At 40.4% G+C, this 13385-nt stretch overlaps 1 protein-coding gene across 2 annotated transcripts in view; it reads left to right on the top strand.

Moving 5' to 3' along the window:
* nlgn3a (neuroligin 3a) overlaps positions 1–13385 on the top strand; it is a 134847-nt gene that overhangs the window by 36214 nt on the left and 85248 nt on the right. The window contains exons 5-6 of one of the 2 annotated variants that reach the window (XM_037260104.1): positions 2527–2586; positions 10967–11116. In XM_037260104.1, the coding sequence (XP_037115999.1) occupies positions 2527–2586; positions 10967–11116 (210 nt within the window). The remainder of the gene's footprint in view (positions 1–2526; positions 2587–10966; positions 11117–13385) is intronic. The other variant, XM_037260106.1, reaches the window with a different exon arrangement.

The raw sequence follows: 13385 nt of genomic DNA, 5'->3' as shown, positions 1-13385 counted from the left end.
ACTAGCTATCGTTACCCATGGAGCCTTAGAGATTGCCCATGCGAACAAAATCCTTCATTAGTTTTTGGAGTATCACAAACGATCTCACGTCCTGTGAGTTTCAACCTAGAAGCTCAAATATCGTCTTGTCCCCAAAGTCGCTCCTTATTTGGGCATCATGTTAAACTAAAGGCCCACGTTTGACACATACAGGCTCACCCACACCATGATTTATTGTGACAGAGGCTACCCTGTCGACACCTGCCATCCAATCCATGCCTGTCTGGAACACTAATACTCAATAAGCTTGCTGTTATTCACCCCCCTATCATCAACACCAGAGGAAGCTAAAATAACAGCAATAGGCCATCAAAAAGACTGAAATCATTTTTTTCGAATGTTAGTTGTTATTTTTCTAAAACATTTACCCATCTAACAAATTTAAAAAATGACGATCGAAAAGGAGACAGACAGTTACAGTGTAGCACCTGTCAAACACAAAAGCTTTATTGTCTCAAAAAGTAGTGTTAAAATTGCTAGTGTAGTTTTTGGAGCTGGAAATTCAGATCTCTGGAGTTTGTTTTTATTTTACTTTTGTTTTTATTTTTATGAAGTGCTCTTTGTTGTTTTCTTCTTCAACTTTTGCACATCCACACAGACTCTTGAGTGCTTTTAAACATCTCAATGTACAACCAACAGTCCATGGCCCCTTACTTACGGCCATATTGGCGTTTTTACAATTTACAATAGCCTGAGAGCATTCACATTTACCCGAAAACTCGCACACAACCTGTCCGGCATTTCATTTTCAATCTCATATACAAACTCATGCAGCATGTTCAGTTCACCGAGATACATAAGTTGGCACATGGAGCAATACAAAGGTCTCCACCCTCTTGCACTTTGCACTTACTGAAATATTCATGACTCTGCAATTTACATTATGAAATAACTAGCTATGGTCACATAGGTAGAAAATGTTGGTTGTTTAAATGCTGTTTGTTACCAATGAGGATTGTCTTTAATTTACATTGTTAATCAGTTAGTTAACGAAATACATTATATATGTATAATATATAATGGGCAGAACATAGTAAACATGGAATGCTCAAAAGCCTCAGAGCATAAGTGAGTGTGGTCATTATCTAAAGAACCACAGAAAATGATTTGTTTATTTATTAGCTTTAATCTGCAAACGAAAAACACAGTTGAGTTATAAACTCTAAAGTGTGTAAACGTTTTTATGGTACACCATAAAACAGCAAGTCATATACGTTGGCTTCATTGGTTGACTCACTGAAGGCCACTCTGTTTGCAAAGAAAAGTATATGCATACCAAAAATAAGTGTCCACCAAGAACATTTCTGTGCAGGAAAGCAAAAAAAAAAAAATAGACCTGAGCACTGCAAGTTTATATGGTGTTCAGGTGCCCTGGAGGGCTTGCACTTGCATGCGGCACAAGGACAACATCACATTACCTACCGTGTGGGGCGCAGAGACAACTTGCTCACATTAACACGTATACGTGATACCCACAATCTCTTGTTTTATTCAAATGTAGCCACCGCTTGGGAAGCGGAAAGCCTTGCTCTTGCTTAGGCCTTGTAGTTTAAAGCCTGATCTCTTGAGCATGTTCATGTCAATTAACATGTCGTTAGCCAGTTAGCCCGTTGTCTGCCACCTTTGTTTTTTCAGCCTCCCGACAATCTCGTTAACATCATATGCTGAGTTAAGAATAGTTATGAAGTGCGTTTCTGGAGAGAACAGGAATTCTCCAAAGTATCATTTAATGGCACTCAATATAAAAAAAAAAAAACTGAATTTTAAGTCTAAATAGGAGAACATGAATTTGAATAAGAGCTCACTTATAATTCAATGCAATGTTATTTTTAGAATTTCTCCAAATTGTGGAGCTTATTGGTGCTTTTAAACTTCATTCCTTATATTGCTGAAAATGTATAAAAATGTTGAATGTTCTCCATTTGTTACAAAAGGTACTTTCTTTCTTGTATTATGTATTGGCTGAATTGATTTTGTAATAGTGTCAAAAAACACCATGTTAAGAAGGAGTAACAGTACCACTGAAAAGAAAATGGCTAATGTGTTACAATTTGTAATTTTCATCACATGCTTTTTGTGTGACAGAACGGTTTAATTTAGGGGGTCTAATGTGCCACAATTCTGAATGACGTCATAACACATAGATTTATGCTGATAATATTGCTACTTCAGTCCTTTTTTTGTTTTTCAGACAGATAAATAGAATTATGTTCTATTAGGTAATATTGCAATTTCTTCAATTTTTTTCTCATTTTACAAATGTTTTCTTGTACTTTTGACATCATTCTCATATTGTTCTTTTTTGTATGGCACTAATACTCCTTTGTACCCGATGTTAATGAGAACAAATATACTTTAGTTTGTTTCTTGTGATCTCAGCTGCTGCTGTAGAAACTTCAATGAAATAATTCACAATGTCCTTAGCATTGTTGCTTGCTTTGAAACATGCCTGTTCCTCTCTATGTCTCTTCCTCCTTCACCAAACAGGTGCCCATGCAAAAAAACAGAGTGAGGATTTATCAGACAACGACGGTGATGAAGATGAAGGTATTTTCGTGGTTCACCAAGAAAATGCATGGTTATTCAAATTTATTTCTTTGTCTTCATTTAGTGTTTTCTTTTTCTCATAATGAACCAGTGTCACATTACAATATTAAGTTATTTATTCATTTATTTTCATTTCCAAGTGAATGAATGTGATCGGCATTTGAATTCAGCCACCGTTATTACGCCAAAGTCGAATGAGATCAGGTGGCAACCTAGATAGTCGCACTTAACTCATATGAATGTCTCATGTTGACAAGGTGTTGTTACAAGGCTACAGGTGCCGGTAAGTGACCCCTCTGGAGGTGTGGTCAGCCACCGTGTTTGTGACGACGACAATTGCCAAGAGGAAGCGAGGCGGCGGTGTCATATCAGCCTATTCAGCAGGTCTTCCAGCAGATTTAGATGAGGAGAGGCGGTTCACGAGGACCGCTGGAGAGGATTAGAGGCGAGTGGTGTTAAAAATGGAATGTTACTGCTCAGCAATCGCATTGTTCACTTTCCATATTTATCTTGTGATATTCCAGGCTCAGGCTGGATCTCTTGGTGAGATTAGAATGAGAGATGATTCTTGTGCTGCAACAGAAATGTCTTAAGTCCTGGAATGTGAACCAAACCCTTGATATCATCCGGCTTTTGCCATGGTGAGCCATTCCAGGGCATTTGAAGCGAGCCTGGTGTTGAGTATCGGGATAAAGTGCTGTCAGAAATTGGATTTTTATGCAGTGTGTTGGCGCATTTGGCGAAGAAGAGGCTAGTAAGAAGTGACCTCATCAAGGCGGAAGACACCTCAGTTTGTGATTTGACATCTCTTGATGCCACACTTTCCTTCAAATTGCTGACACTGGTTGAATCTGAAAAGAGACAACAATGCTTCTAGATGTCAATCAATAGGTTTTCTCATCCTGACGGCAAGGTTCTTCAAGCATGCAGTGTTGTGTCACTTCAAGGTATAGCCGCAAGCGTGTGCAAATGCTAGCCCGGAGTCCCATGGAAAATGCTGACGATCGTCGATCCGTTTCTCTGGCACGTCTCAACGCTCGTGTTTGCATTGACTTGTTTTCTAAGCCATGCAAGACTATCCAGAATGAAACTGTGACATGTCTATTCTTTACCGAGCGCGACTAATGCTATTTACAGAACAGCACCGTACAACACACAATACCAGACCAGGGGAATCTCTTCGGTAGCGCTTTAGCTAATGCCTGTTACGGCCATCAATCCCTTAACATGATCGAGAAGATTTTCTTTGTTCTGGTAAACATGTCTTTTTGCAGTGTCAGCCTGAGACAGGAAGACGGAAAGAAGACATTTTCAGGGAGTCCCTTGTTTCTCTGTTATTCGCCCCCTCTTGAAAACAAGCACCACTCACTGACGGATGGATTTGAACACGCCACGGCACAATCCAAAAATTCCTCACAAGCTTCCTTGTCTTTTGCTCAAGCATGCTATTACTGCGGGTAATAGCGATCACATTCTGGTGAACACATTGCGTATGTCACTGAAGAAAACGGATTATTTTTTTTTTATGTTAAAGGGCAGGTAGAATAAGAACGCACAGAGAACTCCCACGCGGTCACTCCTTGCTGATTCACCTCTCATCCACATTCTCATTCATTGTGCAGAGCTGCCGTCTTGTCTGGCTGCTCAGCACTTCCATCGCTCAGCCCGTGCATTTCTATGCCACCTTAGTTGGCTGTCTGCCTATGTGGGGATAATTCCCTCACTCCCCCTAGCTTTGTGGTATCTCCCCCATGTTATGAGCATTCAGGCACGTACTTCGGATTCAGTCGTTTACAACAAAAGTAGAATAGCTGTGTATGTGTCTGTAATGTTCACTGACCTAATAAATAAATAAATAAGTAAGTAAGTAAATAAATAAATAAATAAATAAATAAATAAATAAATAAATAAATAAATGTTTCTTATCTGTTATCTGGATTCAAACCAAAGAGTGTTGGCTTCTTCCCTGATCAGTGTAAGCAGCCTGGCTAATTTACATTAGCAAGCCATAATTGTTGCGTCACATACCAGAGAGGCATACTTTTGTTATTGGAGGTGTTGTCGTATTGTACTGACCAGCCTGTACAGAAATGCACGTACCACTATTGTTGCTACTGCTACCTTGCAATATATTCATTATATATTGCTTGTGTCGCATCACAAAAAACTAAACCACACCTAAAACCTGTCTCATCCAACAACCTTATATTTTCTCACAAATGTTTATCAAACTGTGTTTTAGGCAGTTCAAATTAGAAGATTTAACTGTATGTGATAATAATAAATACACATTCATAATATATGTACATTCCTTTTTGAAAGCAAGCGCTACTTCTGCACTGATTAATGCAAAGGGCTACCAGTTTCATTAAACACATCTGAAAAAACTAAAACACTTGCTTAAATTACTTATTTATATACAGCCCTGTGCGATTGTGTGATTGTGATTACTGATGGCGATAAATTTCAGTTTGATTTCTCGATCAAGCATGTGCCAGGTTGCAATACACATACATATAATACAGTAAATGGCGCTGAATGCAAACCACCATTGTACTTGATAAAGAAGAAGAACATGGTCACATGCCTGACAACAGCCAATCAGAGACGACCTTTTACTGATTCGGTTCAGTTTTGAGTTGCCGAAGTTGTAAATTGCCAACCGCCACAAAATGCCAGAAGAAGCACATCAGGTTTCACACATGGAAAAGGCCAAAAGCATATAGCCTTTTTGACAGAAGTAAATGTAGAGGAAGGTAAACAGCAAAATCACCTGTTGAGATACTGCACATCTTTCTGTCTGTCTGTCAGTCCCTGAGGCTTCCCCCTCTGAGCATCCCTGTCTGTTTCTCTTCTTCATGTCTTTCGGGGTGACAGTCAACCCAGTGGCACCGCCACAGTCTATTCAAATTCCTCCTAGGACTCCCTGCGGCAACATGAGTGTGTAGGCCAAGTCGTCGTGATTTACGCTGTCCCACAATAGATCCAATTTTCCAGAGGCCGTTATTACACTGCAAATAGGAAAGTGCAAGTTTCCAGTCACCTAGCTGCTATTGTAAGATAAAAGTGGCCATGGAAATAAAGGAAGCAAGGTTAAACACGGCTTCTGTGTACCAAGTTGCTCCCGCTAATGAAAAGTAAATGCGTCTGTGAGTCCGTCTGCCTGCTGTTTGGCTGCAGCTCCAGTCAGGAGGGAGGCCGCCACTGAGAGTGTGCGTCTCAAACCATCAAATAAGTAAAGCATGCAAGCACTAGAAGGCATAAACAATACTTGCTTGCAAGCACCGACAAGGATAGGCACACAAACACAGAGGCTCCCTGTGGTTAGAGTACTGGGGAGCAGAGCCGAGCTCCACCTGCCCGGGTATTATAATTAATTCCATTGCACAAGGATAACTGGATGCCCATATAGCGCCCCACCCTTCCCCGACTTTTCTCAGGCTGCCTGGATGAAGAATGCTGAACCGAATTGGGGAGTTATTGTACACCATTCCCGCCATCCCTATCTTTCTGATGTGACTAGAACGAAGGCTCCTATCCCAGGTCCAGACGTGTTTACATGAAGATAGTTTTATTTCACTACTACAACTTGTATTGTACGGTTTTGTTAATGCCAGACAAACCAGGTCAGTAGCATTATGTAGTCATCGTCGACGTAGCGTAGTAGTTATAATTGAAAAAATATGTTGGAACAGGTGCCTTGACAACATAGCTCGCCTTGATGCCCCTCCTCAAACTGTCTCGCACTCACTGTATTTTTTTTTCCTTTTCAGAATAACAAAGAAAGAATAGCCCAAGCATGTTTCATGTTGCATTTTATTTTTCAAGGCCCAGAAATGATGTCCTTTGCAGCCGCACATATTGCACATACCAGAAACTGTTTCAGTCTTCACCACTAATTCTATAATACATTTGTAGTTTATTAGTGCTGTAGTCAGTCTACATTACATACAATTTTTAATTTTTTTCTGTAGAATGGCTCAAGGACTAAAACAGGTCCAATAATATACTGGTAGATTTGACGAATTGACTCACCTCAGGCTCTAGCAGCCCACACTTATTTTTTTTCCATCTTGCCCTTTTCCCACAAGTGTCAAGAAATAATTGGTGAAGAAAAGCACGTGGACATAAAATCTAAAACCTGCAAGACCGGTCCATCCTACACATGTCCATCACATTCATTTCATCTGCATTTTTGTCAGTCGTGTGAAACCAGTAAGCATAATGCACATCAAAATGTTTTGTTCTTTTTAGACCGCAGGCCCACCGTTAAAAAACTTTAACAGTTTTTCTTTAAAGGAAATCTGTTTAGTTTGTAACCTTTTTCAAATTTGTCACCTTATAGCCCCCGAAAACCCTTTTGAAAAAAGAAGTGCTTTTATCAGCAATTCCAACATCCTACCTGCTTGTTGCTTTTGATTTAATCTGTTTTTCTAAGATGACACCTTTCAGGTTTGCTTTGGTGACAGAAACCCATTCTCATTTGATTCTGGTGGCAAACATCTGTCTGTGTGTGTTAGGGATTATAGAAATAGCTACGGGGAACTTGGGGTCCCCTCACATTATTTTTCTCAGCCGTCATCTCTCCTTGGCTCGACTCTCTTTTCTATGCAACACATCACACCAAGCTCACATTTTGACCACAAGCCACCAGCCAAGCAGGAAGTCACCTTCACCCAAAGGTCATTGCTGCCATTACTGGCGCAGTAGGGATGCAAAGATTCATAGAGGAGGCATTCACTTTCACACTTCTTTCATGTGTGAGCATCCCTGCCATCAGTTTTTTTTTTTTATAATCTACAGGACACACCTGAGTTAATCAAGGAAATGTCAAAAGAACGCAGTGATTGTACCAAAATGAAAGTGAAAGGTAATGATGGATGCCATCCTTTCGAAGTCAACTGGCTCGTGACAAAATTGTTTTTTTCACGCTCATGCTTGCACTTGTTTGTGTGAGAAAAGAAGAAAATTTGTTACAGCGTGTTCCTTCACTTTAGCGCTTTTCCCTCTAAGGGCGAGTCTCACACACACACACACACACACACACACACACACACACACACACACACACACACACACACACACACACACACACACACACACACACACACACACACACACACACACTCACACACACACTCACACACACACAGACGCAGAGTAACTCATTTGATGTGGATGAAAGGGAATGGAAGCAGATATTCTGTGACATTCCAAATATTGTCAGTGACTTGTAGAAGCTGTATAATTTGGTGTAATGACACAAAATGTTTTGCAAGCAGCATCACGGCAAAGAGACAAAAAAACATGCTGCCATATTTAAATTTGAAAACAGTCTGTAATGGACTTGTCATGACTGAAGTGTGAACCTTGTCCTGACAAGAACATTATAGTAGGATACGTGTCATGTCGCGCCACATCAGGACACTGTCACCCAATGGCTCCCCTCACCGTCGCCCCCACTCGGCATCCACGCCACCACAGTTGCTGGCCACTGACAGCCGTCGTGTTTCACAAAGTGCTGAATGCCAGCCACACGCTCGCCTCTGTTCTGTGCCACTCCGCTGGATCAAGGGTTAAGGTTGCCCTCATAACATACCAGTGCAAACATGCCCACAAAGTTCAAGATATCACAGTGTAAGCTAATCGAGGAGGTGCGAACGGGACTTTTATCTGACTGGCCCTGGTCGAGCAGGCATTAAATTATTAGGTCGACGGGGGTTTGAGGGCGGAGGTGTAATTTCAGAAGACTTGCCCTCGTGAGGTTAAGCGGTTTGGATGATGGACAGATGGATGGACATCTTGTATATGTCGGGGCATTCCCCCATGTTGGGGAAAAAAGGGAAAAAATATTTGTGAACTTCACATTAGAAGTGGCTTCAGTGTGATTATAATATAACGTTTCACTTACAATTCTCATTACATCTCAGTGCACAGAGGACTAGTTACGAATGCTGGTTATAGTTGATGTTGATATTAACTGCTATCTGAAATAAGCGGCCCGAGAGTGTGAAAATGTTTTGTATGTGAGAGGGAGTGTCATTGCATGTTTTGCACAATAATTCATTTTCTTTCCTTCTGTTTATTTTTTAATGTTTTTTTTTTTAATAATTATGCATGGCGTTGTATTCTCACAGTTCTAATATGTGCATTAATGAACTCTCCTTTTCTTTTCTAGCACCGAGCACACTTGCTAATGTTTGATGTTATATATTATGTTGTCACGAGTTTTATTAAGGAATGGTCGATTACATGTTGATTTGTTTGCCTTGACACAGATGAAAGAGGCAGGAGGGGCAGTTTTCTGACGTTAACTCCTGCTCTCAATCATCAAACTCCATCTCATTGTTTAATAATATTCCCTTACATCAAAATAATGTTTTAAACAGTCCATGACAGTAGTTGACACAATTGGGTAAGCATCGAGGTGTTTATACATCAGTGTGACTCCGCCCACATTAGATCAGTAAACAGTACTGAAAAAATTGAGCTGAAGCATCTTATGTCACACTCCTGAAACAGATTGAACTGTTGTCATGGCGACATGATGAGACTCAACAAAAGATGTGACCGATGACATTGACGTGACTAATTTCTGTTGTGTTTTTATTTGATTTTTTTCTGCCCCTTGCTCCTGCCTCATCCCCTATGTATCTGTGGTACATTTGTTTGCTTGTTTTTCCTTCCCATTTCCCTTTGACTCTACCTCCCATGTTCTCCTTCACACATCCTCTCCTATTATTGTTCAGCACACATGTGCACGGAGAGGTGTCAGTTGTAAATCACATTTCACTCTCGCCCTCCCAGATACCAGACCAATAAAGAAAAGCCAAAGTCAAAGCTAGTACTGCACATGCGGTCAAATGCGAATAAACAAAGAGACAATGCGATTGAGATTATGTTAAGGCTGGCGTAGAAAATGCATCTTGTGTGCATATTGACGAGCAGCGTTTGCAGATGTAGATAGGGTCATCCAGGATACCGTTTTGAAAAAGTCAAATTCGATTTCAACCTCTTGTTTTGTCTTGTTTGTTCTTTGCTTCTCAATTTTCTTTCTTTTTCGTAACTGTATCCTTTTTTTTTAGTCGGTCTCTCACGTTCTTCGTCACTTTTTGCCCTTTGCGCCTCTTCTCATTCGCACCACTCTCAGACTGTAGGGGGAAATGAGAGAGCTGGAAAGAGATGGGAGGAATGCAAGAGGGAGATAGGGTCGAACTTGTGATTGAAAGTGATACAAAGTGAGGGAGGGGGGCTGAAGGAGTGAAAATGAGAGTTTCTTGAGCTGTTGCTAGCCTCTCACTAATTTAGAAGACTGCTTCAGACAGAGCCCCCTCCCTTCCCTTTCTGCCAGTGAATGTGTTTTATCTGGCTTAGCTGTCATTCCAGCTGGCCATCCATTTCTGGTCTGGGAATAAAATAAATAGCCTTCAATGTCCTGCACGTCTGTGCAAACAAGTTAGTGAGTGCACACAGGCCCATGCTTAAAAAAAGAAAGAAAGGATGTTGTGTAATTAATGTGTTTTTTCACCGTCAAGCCAAATCAGCCCTTCTCGGTTTGGAAATGTCAGAGTAGCTTCCTCATAGATATGAAGACTAGAAGCGTGCCGTGAGCCAATCTGAAATGACGTCACCACAGGACGTCCATTTTTAGACAAGGCTGGTCGATCACTGCGAACATTACAGTCGATGGAGTACGGACTTCAAAATAATACTAGGTTGCTCAACACAATCTATTTTCAATCAACCTGTATTGTTGAGTGAACGTCAGAGATTATTGGCACAAAGAAATATGCCCCAGTTTTCCTCCCCCAAAAAATGTCAGTCTGAATCACAGCCACCTCACTAAAGTTTGTAATAAACCAATCTGTTTGTAAATCCATCAAGAATTACAAGAATTTAATTGAGTAAATCATCCAATTTACCGCTGACAACAGCACAACGCAACAGAGCAGTCCTCTGTTCTAAGATGGTCGACGAGTGGCGACGCTGTCGACGCCGCCTTAAGCCATCTCGCCTTTGCGATAGAAAACTGAGCTTCCTCTGCTTGTCCTCTCTCTTAATAGCTTCTCACTTGCCCATGTTTGGGGAGTCTGTGAGCTTCCTGGAAAGCCAAACACGAGCTTAATAGTTTGTAGAGGTAAATTAAATGTCGTTTGCAGCCGGGATGGCCAATTACTTTAATAGAATCGAAATCGGTTTAATGAGCTGACATTTGCATGCAGGAGATGCAATCGCATGATGCATCCGTGCCAGTCAGCGCCGGTATCTGGGAGGTGAAAGTCAGTTTATTTGTTGACCTACGTGAATGTGAACCGAGTCACCGTGAGCGTCAGTGGGCGAGCATCCAATGTGAATGTGGTAACAATGGCCGCTTTTGCAGACATACGAGACACCGGGGCCAAGCCTGTGATGGTCTACATCCACGGGGGATCCTACATGGAAGGGACGGGCAATATGATTGATGGCAGCGTCCTGGCGAGCTACGGCAATGTCATCGTCATCACCCTCAACTACCGCGTTGGAGTTCTTGGTAAGTTTTGTTTGTTTTTAGCCACATTGTTCGCATTTATGGAGTTGCTGGGATGCCTGTAAAGCAAAGGGAAGATGACGCATGGGTTGCTTTTGAGGAAAATTGGATGATGATTGTGTCGGTATGATGGTCAGAGAGCAATGACCCTATTTCCTCACACAGTGGCCAGGGCTGAAACTTCATTTTATTATATCAGAATTAGAACCATCTTTGTTGGACAATTATGCCATCTATAATGTTATCTTGCACGAGACAAAACTCCATATATTTAAAAAAAAAAAAAAAAAAGTAATACAATAGCGTAATGAAGGCTAAAATAAAAAGAGGCATTTTGGGGAAAAAACAGTAACACAAACTAATAAAAACCTCTATAAAAATGAATTAAATCAACCAAAATCATTAAATAAAAATAATAATAATAATAATAATAAGTGACAATTAAGTAACATGCACGTGTGATGCGATAAAGTGATGCGATAAAATAAATTTTCAATGCCAGTAAATATGACATCAAGAAAATCATCATGAAATTGTGTCCTTGTTGTTGATGGTTCAGATTGACTCACAGATAAATCCTTTTTCAGAAATGCTTTTGTACCTGCACGCATTTGTGTGCGCGCATGCATGCATGTGTGCGTGTGTGTTGTGGGGGTGGAAGTGGAGAGAGCCAGAGAAAGACGGGGAGTTAAAGGAAAGAAGTCAGCTCCATGGTAACAGCTGCTTGCAACACAAAATGGAGTTTGTTAGCACACTTAGCTTTTTCATCCACCAATCAGCATGAAGATCATTTCCTGAATATTTTTTACACTGAGACAAATAATTTACACCATTAACTTGAAACAAAGTAGGATTGTTGTCCTCTGTAAATTTTATGTCAACGAATCAGAGCAAATTGCAGCCATTTATTGACAAAGTTCATCCCGTCAAATTAAAGCAAACCACTGTAGAATTTGCACAAGAGGCTCAATTGTTACCTCAATAAATCGCAGAGTCCATGTACTGCCTGTGCCATGTTATTTACCTTGTGATATTTACCAGAATGTGCGGCAGCGTTTTAGCAATGGTACTGGAGACATTTTTGTCATTTGGGATACAACACAGATGAAACTATCCAGTATAATTAATGCATTAAACTGGACTAGATTAGCCTAGATGAATTCTTAGATTTGAGCAGCACTCTGAGAGCAGTATTAATTTAACAATATTTATTGTGATTTTAGTTTTCAGTGGGAGGCATTTTCAAACAGAATAATAGAAAGATATCTCAGCATGATGTGGAGCAAATTAATACTGCAAATTATGACAACAACTCAACTCCAATTAGTAGCATTTGCAGCACATAATTAGTATCATTATCATTATAGACCAGTGGTTCTTAACCTGGGTTCGATCAAACCGTAGGGGTTCGGTGAATCGATCTCAGGGGTTTGGCAGAGCCTCAACTGCGGAGGTCCGAACACACCTGATTTATTGTGTAAATTCGGGATGACGCATATCTGAACTGGTCTCGCAAAGGCAACAGCAGAAGTCACACTGATTTGCAGGTATGTAATTTGTTGCAAGTTCATGCATTGTGTTGGTTTCGTTCTTTGAACAAGGTGATGTTCTTGCACGGCTCATTTTGTGCACCAATAAAAAACATCTGTCTTGAATTTGAAATGTTTCACTAAAAAGGGGTTTGGTGAATGCACATATAAAACCGGTGGGGTTCGGTACCTCCAACAAGGTTAAGAACCACTGTTATAGACGCTTACTTTTTTTGATACAGCACTGATATTGGTTGCCCTTACGTTGTGCAAGTATACCTAATGAAGTGACCAGTGAGTGTAATGGAATGGTAAAAGAATGCAGGCGAGATTTATACAGTATGCAATGTAATAATAGCAGAAAGATTGCTTGCAAAGTCTTTTGTCCTGCTGACCTTGTTTATTGTGAAAATGAAATGGTTGGTATGTGGAATGGGCGCAGCTCTAAAGGTGTTACATGAAAGAGGAGGTTGTTGACTAAGTGTTGCTTTAACATAAAGGACAATGAGTTGCATCTCACATGCATGATGTTTAGTTTTGTTTCTACCGCATTCTATCGATTTGGCATCCAGTCATCGGACTGCTTCTCTGATATCTTATGATCTTTCAGCAGAGTTGATAGAGTAGCCAAATTTTCTAGTCAAGTAATTAAAAAAAATATATATATATTTTACCTTTATTTATCCAGATGAGGCAATGTTTGTTTGTTTGTTTGTTTATTATTTTGCATCCCCATTAGCTGT

This window comes from Syngnathus acus, chromosome 10 (assembly GCF_901709675.1).
Source record: "Syngnathus acus chromosome 10, fSynAcu1.2, whole genome shotgun sequence".
Taxonomy (NCBI): Eukaryota; Metazoa; Chordata; class Actinopteri; order Syngnathiformes; family Syngnathidae; genus Syngnathus; species Syngnathus acus.
Note: the sequence above shows the minus strand (reverse complement) of the source record. Positions and strands in the feature narration are given on the sequence as shown.